This window comes from Mytilus californianus, unplaced genomic scaffold (genome assembly GCF_021869535.1).
Source record: "Mytilus californianus isolate M0D057914Y unplaced genomic scaffold, xbMytCali1.0.p SCAF_1, whole genome shotgun sequence".
Classification (NCBI taxonomy): Eukaryota; Metazoa; Mollusca; class Bivalvia; order Mytilida; family Mytilidae; genus Mytilus; species Mytilus californianus.
This window is the reverse complement of record NW_026262581.1, coordinates 113,472,816-113,482,829: the sequence shown is the minus strand read 5'-3', so window position 1 is coordinate 113,482,829 and position 10,014 is coordinate 113,472,816. Positions and strand designations below refer to the sequence as shown.

General features: G+C 30.5%; 1 protein-coding gene across 1 annotated transcript in view; it reads right to left on the bottom strand.

The window, feature by feature from the left end:
• Positions 1 to 478: 478 nt before the first annotated feature.
• Positions 479 to 10,014, bottom strand: part of LOC127730955 (serine/threonine-protein kinase dyf-5-like) — a 35,922-nt gene continuing 26,386 nt past the window's right edge. The window contains exons 8-15 of the mRNA XM_052239597.1: positions 9,650 to 9,817; positions 8,926 to 9,213; positions 8,256 to 8,473; positions 7,930 to 8,042; positions 5,425 to 5,532; positions 4,257 to 4,331; positions 3,896 to 4,019; positions 479 to 3,576 (exon numbers count right to left, since the gene is read on the bottom strand). Of these exons, the coding sequence (XP_052095557.1) occupies positions 3,561 to 3,576; positions 3,896 to 4,019; positions 4,257 to 4,331; positions 5,425 to 5,532; positions 7,930 to 8,042; positions 8,256 to 8,473; positions 8,926 to 9,213; positions 9,650 to 9,817 (1,110 nt within the window). The 3' untranslated portion in view covers positions 479 to 3,560. The remainder of the gene's footprint in view (positions 3,577 to 3,895; positions 4,020 to 4,256; positions 4,332 to 5,424; positions 5,533 to 7,929; positions 8,043 to 8,255; positions 8,474 to 8,925; positions 9,214 to 9,649; positions 9,818 to 10,014) is intronic.

Below are 10,014 nucleotides of genomic sequence, written 5' to 3'. Positions count from 1 at the left end.
TCCTAACCATCCCTTTGTGGTATGGAAACTTGTAGTATAATTTCAGAGAGATCCATACACCATTCCACAGTTATTGTCTGGAAACTAGAAAATGCTTATTTTTGGCCCCTTTTTGGCCCCTAATTCCATAACTGTTGGTACCATAACCCCCAAAATCAATCCCAACCTTCCTTTTGTGGTATTTAACCTTATGGTCAAATTTCAAAAAGATCCATTCACTTAAACTAAAGTTAGAGTGCGAAAACCAATTTGTATTCGGACGACGACGCCGGACGACGACGACGACGCCGGACGACGACGACGACGACGACGACGACGACGACGACGCCAACGTCATACCAATATACGACCACAAAATTTTTTTGCGGTCGTATAAAAATATATATAAGATGTCCTTATTCAGTGACACACACAAATATATAGTGGCACGTCTTGTGCTTTTAGCTCCTTTAATTTTAAGTACAAAAGAAATAAAACATTGAAATTCAACTTCTTTTTATTTGGTGTGATCATATAATAACTATATGCCATATTTCTTGATCATAAATGATACTACATCATAATTCATGCTTAAGTAAAGTACAAATGTCTGAAATTTTAATATATATAAAACAAAAAAATAACAACATTTAAATCACTGCACTCTCTTTACCATGCATCAGTCTACTTTCTCCCTAGTATTCTCTCTCAAAAAACATGTTCAAGTAATATTTGATATGGTATTTTTTTATAATATGTAAAAAAATGTGTTTATTAATTTAGACTGTCATGTGTTTGTCTAAAGCCATTATTCATTTTGTCTAAAAAAAATACCAATAATGAATATAGATAGTAGTATATAAACTGAGTGTCACTTACTCATGTTTTAACTGTAATTGGCTATTTTCTTATCAACAACAAACAGTCTTCTTCTAAATCATTTAAGACAACAAAACCCCTCCAAATATTAAAATGATTCTTCAATATGAAATGTTACTGCATATAAGAACCATTACCTTTAAAAAATAATGAATCAATTGTATAGAAAAATCAACTTTCTCTCTGTGCAAAACTATCATATTGTATGGCACTAGCTAAAGTTTTCATGCAACTGAAACATTTCATGAAAACTGATTTAAAGAACTACTAACTGTACAGGTTTCTTCATTAAAGTGGGAAAATGTTTTATAGTACTTCCATTTTTTAGATTGATTGATTGTTGGCGTTTAATGCCACTTTCAGTACTTTTGGCTATATAGTGGAAGTCAGTTTTTATTGGTGGATGAAGCTAGGGTGACTGGAGAAAACCACTGAACTTTTTCAAAACATTCTGGTCATAACCCTTAATCTTTATACAACACCATAATAATAAAAAAATACTGAGGTAGTCTAAAGAAAGTTTCCAAGTATCAAAACAATATATTACAACTCTGCAAAATTCAAAATGCTACATTGATTTATTTCCAAACGCCATCCAAAAAAATTAATAGCTTATCTTTATGCGCCACTAAAAGAAAACAATGCCCTGTTATATATGTATAGTTTTTCCCCAAGGACAAACATCAGAAAGTTGGCTCTACTGAAAATTAGCTTAACTAGCACAGGTTTCAAGTTAAATGTAAAGTTCTGTTCTGAAATAATATAGTTGAAGAATCATCATTTAACCTTGCAATAAAATATGATTCTTATTTCTGTAATAAAACATGACATGCAAATGAGTAAATTTGTAATCAACAACAAAGGTGCAACAACTATGTACAAATCTTAACAAGTGAAGACACCTTTTCAAACCAAGTAAAGTTTGAAGGTCACTCCATAAATTAAAGAATCTCTTGATACATGATTTAACAATTTATCAATCCACATTTCATTCTGAGAAATTGTCTACATAATGTGAGATGATACACTTAAGTAGCATTATATGCATGATCTGAGAGTATATTTGATTAAAAAGCTTATTAAAAAAAATTGAAAATAAAGTTTGATTAGTCTTCAGAGCTTCAAAAGGCATAAAAAAGGAAGACAATAGCTATGACTTTGCGTGCATGTAATATACCCATTACTTTAAAGACAAACAAATTCCAATGAACATAATGTTTAGCTAAAGCCAATTCCCATAAAATTTACATTAGAATGACTAGTGTCTAAGCTAGAGAATCTGCAGTTACAATTAGGTATGGCCTGTATTAAAATTATGTATTGGGAAAAAAACTAACTGCTCTGAATTTGCAACTTGTTTTAAGTATACATAAAATGAAATGAAATTAGGAATGTAAATTACCCTGAAAACCATATTTTTAACAAATGGACACACGTAACACAAATCATGAAGTATAGTTGATCCTGTCTACTTACTAGAATAAAGACACAGCCTAACCTTCTATAACAATTTTACTGTGGCAATTACTGTGGATTCATTTATTTTCGCGGGTATCAATTTTCGTGGATTGAGGAAAACTTGCATTTTCGTGGGTATTTGATTTCGTGGTTTTGCGAATCTCTACATACAAAGCCTTTAGAAATTTGTTATTCGTTTAACATTTGAATTTGTGGTTAAAATGTCCCCACGAAGCCCACGAAAATTGGTATCCAACGAATAATAATGAATCCACAGTACACCTTTCATTGGTTCTACTTTTCAATGAGAACCTTCTGTACATCTTTTATGGTAACTTTACTCTTCAGATAGACTGAGTATTTCAGAACATTTAAAAATATGATTGAACAGGATACTAAATAGGAAGCAGTGTTGCCACAAAGTATGACACTTGAACAGCTTGCCCAAGATGTTCAAACCTGTGCATATAGTTTCATGAGAGGAGAAGAAAAGAATAAAATGTCTTATAGAGTTGAGTGGAAGTGTAAGACAAAAAATGCAACTTTCTTTCACTTATATTACGATAAACTGAAGTTTAAATCACTCAGGTATTACCTCTCTCATACATTTTACTTCTTTTTTTACTTATTGACATTTTCAAACAAAAGCACAGTATAAATAAATATTTCTTATTAAGCACTTCAAAGATCTTTTTAGATTTACCATTTTCACAAACAATAAAACAATACAGAAACCCATTTAATCTTGATTAGAAAAGGTTTTCCATGTTACATGCTCAAATTCAATACCATATTACCTAAATACATATATTTCATATTCCTCTTAACTTTAAGTTAACTTCTTCAAACTTTCTATTACTTTTCCCGTTTTAATAAATATTTAATGGCACAAAAATGCAGTTAATAAAAAAAAAAATCAACAAAAAATCCAAAAGAATTATAAATCCAGTACTTGAAAGGAAAAATTGATTTATAAATGTTATTAACTACATCATGATGTTAGTGGCAAGAAATCTTTAGTATGTACTATCCTTACAGACTACATCTAATCTCAAAACCACCCTCGATCAGACATAATATTGTCTGGATCATTTAATAGAATAATGTTTATTCCCCACATGTAAGACACAAGAATCTTTAACAAAAAGTATGAGACAAAATAACAACAAAATAACAATGTATCACAGTGTGTGGACGTTGTGTGGCACTTGATTGTTTGAACAACACCTAATGTCAACTTCTTCTCATGACTTTAGATACCTGAAAATAGAAACATACAAAACATGAATTAAGCTCATTTAAAATACAATAATTAATAAAAATGAGTAGCTTGTAGTAGTTTAATTTACAACAAACAGTGTTCGAATGTAAATATGAACACTTTCATTATTGATAAATTAAATTAATTTGAGCTTGCCAACATTTTAACCTCTGTATTTCTTTTAGTCCATAATACAAGTAAAGATTTTATCAAATATAATGCTTTTTGGAATTATTTGTTCTGGCATATGGTAAAGCAAAAGGGAATTGTTGAGTACTTACATAACTCGATTCACGAATAACATTTAATAGAACTTACTTAGCAGCCCAGTCAGTGCGTCCATGTGTACCACCCCCTACAGGTTTACCACCCAGTCCTGCTGAGTTCTTGTTCATAGATAAAGGTCCTGGCTGTGCCCTCTTCCAACTAACTGGTGGGTAATCTATAATATATACATATGTAAATTTATCTATAAATCAATTATATATGGAATTAGTTTTGGATCCATTGCATTCAAAGGAAAACACATCATGAATTAAAACTTTATTTTAAATACCTTTACCAAAGTAATAATGTACTCAAACTATGGTCAATTTAACTGATAGCATAAAAGTTCTCTTCAGTGAAATTACTGAAGACAAAACGAATTGAGCTTCTGTTTAATCCTATAGAGCCTTACTTGTGTTCTTTGTGGTTGACATAAACGAAGGAACATATCCCGCATCTGCATTATTTCTTGTACTTCCTATTGGACCTGTAAATATAAACATTTTAGGTGTAAGTAGTTTAATATTATTTTAAAAATCATCAACAAAAATAAGTGTTATCATCATATTTCAGTTTATAATTGTGGAAATCAAGGTAAATGTAGAAATATAGCAAAGGCTTGCATGTAACTTACAGATATTGAAACATGTATGACCTCAGTTTAAAAACTTTAAATTTCCATGGTTTCCAGTGAGTTCTCTGTCTGCATAGATTACACTTTGGTTTTCAATGTTTTGTATATGTAGCAAGTCTTGTTTGTGTTACAGTAGCTAAATCTTTGTATAAGATGTTGTTTTTCTTATGCAAGTTAATGTCTAGTGGTAAACAAAACATTGTAGGGTAGAATATATTAATTTAAAATATTCACAACAGTTAAATCATAATAATTTGCATCTCATTTTAAAGAAATAGTAATTATTAAAGTTCTGGTAAAAAAAAAAGCTGTGTTGTAATCATTTTTGTTTTGGACTATAAAAATTCTGTATAAGACTTTATAGGAGGGTGGAATTTCTTACAAACAAAGATTTTTACACTACTGCATAATAATTGAATAATATCTTAGGTTTATATTTAGGATTTAACCAGGAAGTCACCTAGAACAAGAATGTGTCCATAGTACATGGATGCCCCACTCGCACTATCATTTTCTATGTTAAGTCGACCGTGAAATTGGGGTAAAAACTCTAATTAGGCATTAAAATTAGAAAGATCATATCATAGGGAACATGTGTACTAAGTTTCCAGTTGATTGGACTTCAACTTCATCAGAAACTACCTTGACCAAAAACTTTAACCTGCCCACTCGCACTATCATTTTCTATGTTCAGTGGACTGTGAAATTGGGGTCAAAACTCTAATTTGGCATTAAAATTAGAAAGATCATATCATAAGGAACATGTGTACTAAGTTTCAAGTTGATTGGACTTCAAATTCATCAAAACCTACCTTGACCAAAAACTTTAACCTGAAGCGGGACAGACAGACAGATGGACAGACAAACAAAAGGAAGCACAAACCGAAAAAAACATAATGTCCCTAGGAGAGGCATAAAAATCAATCTTAAGATATTACTTTAATACCTATTGAAGGCCTGCTGACATTTGAGATTCCACCAGGAGATGCCTTGGCACCTAATAATGCACCGTAGCTTGGTGTTTCTTTTTTGGCACTGCTCTTTGGATTAATACCTGAAATATCACAAATAACAATGAATAAGTTGTTCGCTGAGATAAAAATCAACAAATATATAACATGGTGAAAATTTGGAAAAGCACACTATTTATATTGCTTTTGGATCAGTGTGTGTTTAATTTGTTTTATATTTTCATCTCATTTTCTGAAATCCAATAATTAAATCACAATTTTCTGTTTTCTTTTCCTCCTTTTGGTGTGAACTTACTTACATTGCATCTATTCAATAGCTTAAGGGTTCATAAACTGGGTTTCGTTGACATTTTTCTACTCTTTTAATTTTTCTTGTTAAATAATATTTAAGGTGAACACAGTTTACTTTTTGACTAACAAGAGAGATTTTTTTGTTCAAATTATACTGATAAGGTGCAAAAACATCAAGAAAATCCTGTGCATTTTTTAGTTTTCATATTCATGTTGTCAAAAATCTTAAAACTAGCATTTTTTTATTAATAAAGTAGAACTTGTGTTGCGTAAGTATTTATATTAAGTAAGATAAAGCAAAGACATTCTGACAGCAGAAGACACCAAGCCATGCAGGTGATTAATTACCAACTATTACTATAGACGAGCGTATTACACCTGGAAAATTTATGACAAAATTCAGGTAAAAATGTTAGCTACCAACTAATTATCATAAATTGAAATTGAGATGGATATATGGTAAATGTATAATTATGTTCACAAAATAGATCTTTAAACTGAAGGTTGTTCCTGAATCAAATACCTAAAGGGTTTAAAAAATTAAACATCCTTGATTATCCAATATGATTCATGCTAAGCATTAAATTCAATGTCGTTAATATGATACCCTTAAAGAAATTTGTTATTGCTCAGTATTTTGTTCTTGCTACAATAACAATCTATGTTGGCACAAAAAGGTCATCAGATATAATTTAAAAAGGGCCTGGGATATCTTTAAAGCCAATTAATTTAATTTGTTCATAATTACTACAAATAACACTTTATAAATTTGGTATGTCTGACAAGCTTTTCTTGATTTACCTTCATCAGCATCTTTAAAATGTCAGAGACTTGTGTTTTACCAAGCTCTTCCTTGCCCTCAGGAGCATCTAAGATCCCCCCTAAGTTTTGGTATCTTTAGCTCCATTTTTTTAATTTCTTTTCCTAGTAACAGTACCTAAGCTTTTTATTTGGCAAGAACATATGCTTAATCTTACTATGTTCATAGACTCTCCAAAATTATTTAAGGCAAAGTTGGCTCAAATTGGTCCATGATTCCTTTTTCATATCATTTATACTGATAAATGTAATAAACAAATAATTCATATGTCAGTATACTTATGGTGATCTTAAAATTTTGCTAAATGCTTGATCCATTCAACTTTATTGCAAAACTTAAAATATGCTGAAATGAGACAAGGTATTTGATTTCCAACCAGAGCCACAAAACCAGAACAACCATATCAAATGGTATATCTCAAGTCATTAAGTTTTTAATTTATTGATTGATACCTTTGTTGCCTTGAATTGTATTCTATTGTACTGTTGTTGAAAAAAAGAGTAATATTATTGTTTCTTAAAATTCTGACAGTGTACATATTTTTTAGTTATGTCCCCTGTAACTGTACATTCTCTTATATGATATATGTAAACAATTTTTTTTAGAATTTGTCTTGAAATACAAAATCTTCACTATCAAATCAATGCACATAACAATTCCATGAAGAAATTAAGTGGGATAGACCTGGATCATGTGATATAACTCTTTAAATTAGTAATGTGTATGTTATAGTTACTTTTATCAGTGCTTTGTAGGTTACAAGAGCGCAATTATTTGTTTACATTTTACTGGCAAGTTTTTTATCCCAAGATGGTACTCAGAATAGAATCCTGTACGGCTTCTGATTGGATGATACAGAATTGGAATTACTTTTAATCGAAAGCTTATCCATTTAGGTTTAAAAAATCCAGAAAATCAAATTCACATTTTGCAAAGTATAGAAAATATCTTCCATTTCTGCATGTCGGGGCCATTAAAAATATGCCTTTTTCATTAAGCAAAAAATATAGACGATCTTTTTCAACTATATTTTAAGTCAATTTTTGCCGCACGACCATATTTATTTTTTTGGTTGTAATGCAACACTGGCATTTCTAGTAACAGGAACTGCTACCTGTTTTTCCCTAGTTTGTGTAGTCTTCCAGAAAAAAAAATACGGAACACCACTGGTACTCTATGGAAAATGCATTAAGAATAATTGCACTCTTGTAACCTGTAAGCAATCAAGTAACAAAAAGAAGTTTATCTGTATTATTTAGAAGCTTAGGATATATTGATAAAAATGGACAACAAAATCATCCCAGTGAATTTTATCTCCTACACTTGGTCTCTCTCCTTTAATCTTGATTTTTATAAATTATTTTCTCACCTGGCAGGTATCGTGATTTACTAAGATAATGATTTTTTGCAGAAGAAGCAGATGATCTTCCAGAGGGAACACGGGGTTGAGCCTTATTTACATTCTTCTTGTTTAATATACTCCTGAAATAATAGAGTCAAAAATATAGAAAGATATTCATATGTATAAACAGTGATAAATCTGCACAATACAAATCACAAGTCTGTAAACAAAAACATTATTCAGTTTTTAATTTTAATATCATTAAACAAACAAATGTCAAAATGCTTAAATTTGTAATATACACTTTACATATTGTTACCAGTATTCATTTTTAGTATAAAATCATAACTTACGTTAAAAAGTCGTCTTCATCATCATTTTCTTTACCAAACACATCCCTTTTGGGACCAATGGACGGTAAAGGTTTGGCTGCTACATGTTTGTGTGCTGGCTTTTTTGGTGCACCAAAGTCAAAGTCATCCCAATCATCCCACGTCTCTGACAATCCAGCCCCCCAACGTTTTCTTCCACTCTGCTGAGGTTTTTTCTTTACTGACACAGCAAATGCATCCTATAATATAAATTACAAAGAAATCAGTTCTTGTTTATGTGGTAACAACATTTAATTATTTTGTTGTTGAGGACTTTCTTCCATGAATTAGCTGCAAGCTTTTAAATGTTAGAAGATATTGAGGTCAATTAACTTTGTTAGTTTCTTTGTCCTTTAAGAATGTGTTTTACCTATAATAAATTCTTTATGTAAGCAGGATGGGATTTACTAGATTAATGTCTTTTAAAGTTTCAATAGTAACATTTTTATAAATAACTGGAAGCTGAAAAATCAAAATATTTAATATCTTTTCAACTTTTTTTTTTATTTCAGACTAAGAAAAGTTACTCATATTGTTGTTTTAAATGCTTTCTTTTCTTTGATTTTTTTTTTCAGTTACAAGAAAGCTTGGTGAAAACACTTAATAATAAAAATTTTGCAACGTTTAACAGAAATATTTTCCTATTACTTACATTATCTATCTGTTTTCCATATGAAGGTGCTACCATTGGGTTACTTTTCTTTTCAGTAAATGGTTGTGGTGATGCTTGGAACTGTGGTGTTGCTTGGTGAGTCGGTGATGGTTGGTGATATGGTGAATTTTGGTTGAAAGATGGATTATAGTTGTACATTTTCTCTTCTTGCTTTGGTTTTTGTGGTGAAATGACAGGTGATGGATTATTTTGTATAGTTGGTGACGGTCTGACTGTCTGTTGTAAGCCAAGATTCTGACCCACATTAAAATACTGGTACTTCAGACTCTACAAAATATTACACAATATATTATTTTGCTGCTTGTACATTAAAAGATTTTATATCTCACTTTAATTAGACATGTCAGAATAACATTTCTGTGAAGTTGACTTAATTGAAAATTTTTAAAGTTGAAATTCAACAATTTTAGGTACACATAAGCAAGTGTCCACATAGTGTTTTATAACTTTCTCTTATTATTTTTCCTTTATTTATATAACTTTTTTTTTAAATTCATTTTAAAATTGTTGTACAACATATTCATTGATTTCTCTTACAAATTTTTGGACCAACTGAAGTAACAGAAATACATCATGAAGCTCTTTCAAGTGTAGTAAGCTTTACCTTATAATTTGGAGGTTTATTCAAACTTTCTGTTTTCAGAATTTTCATACTGTTCAGATATAAGGTAAATGTAAGTACATGTTACTGATTATGTTATACCTGACTAGCTGTTGGTCGTTTACTGGGGTTCCACAATAACATATCTTTCATAAGATGAAGAGATTCTGGACTGGCATGTGGTATAATAGTCTTTAGGTTTGTAGTTACACACTGAGGCCAACGGAAGTTCATTGCAGCAGCCAGTTTATATCCTTCTTCCCATTCATCCTAGAATACAAAGATATGTTAGGTTAAGTATCATAAAAGGTTAAATTTATACTAAAAATAGAACTAAACTGTTAAGCTGAAAAAATCTTTATGCATATTCTAGCAACTGCTGGAAGGCTTCAAAAACCAAACCTTTTAATTGTACAATTGTTTAGCAGATTGATTTAATTGGGGTCTTTCTTTTCATTTTAAAATAA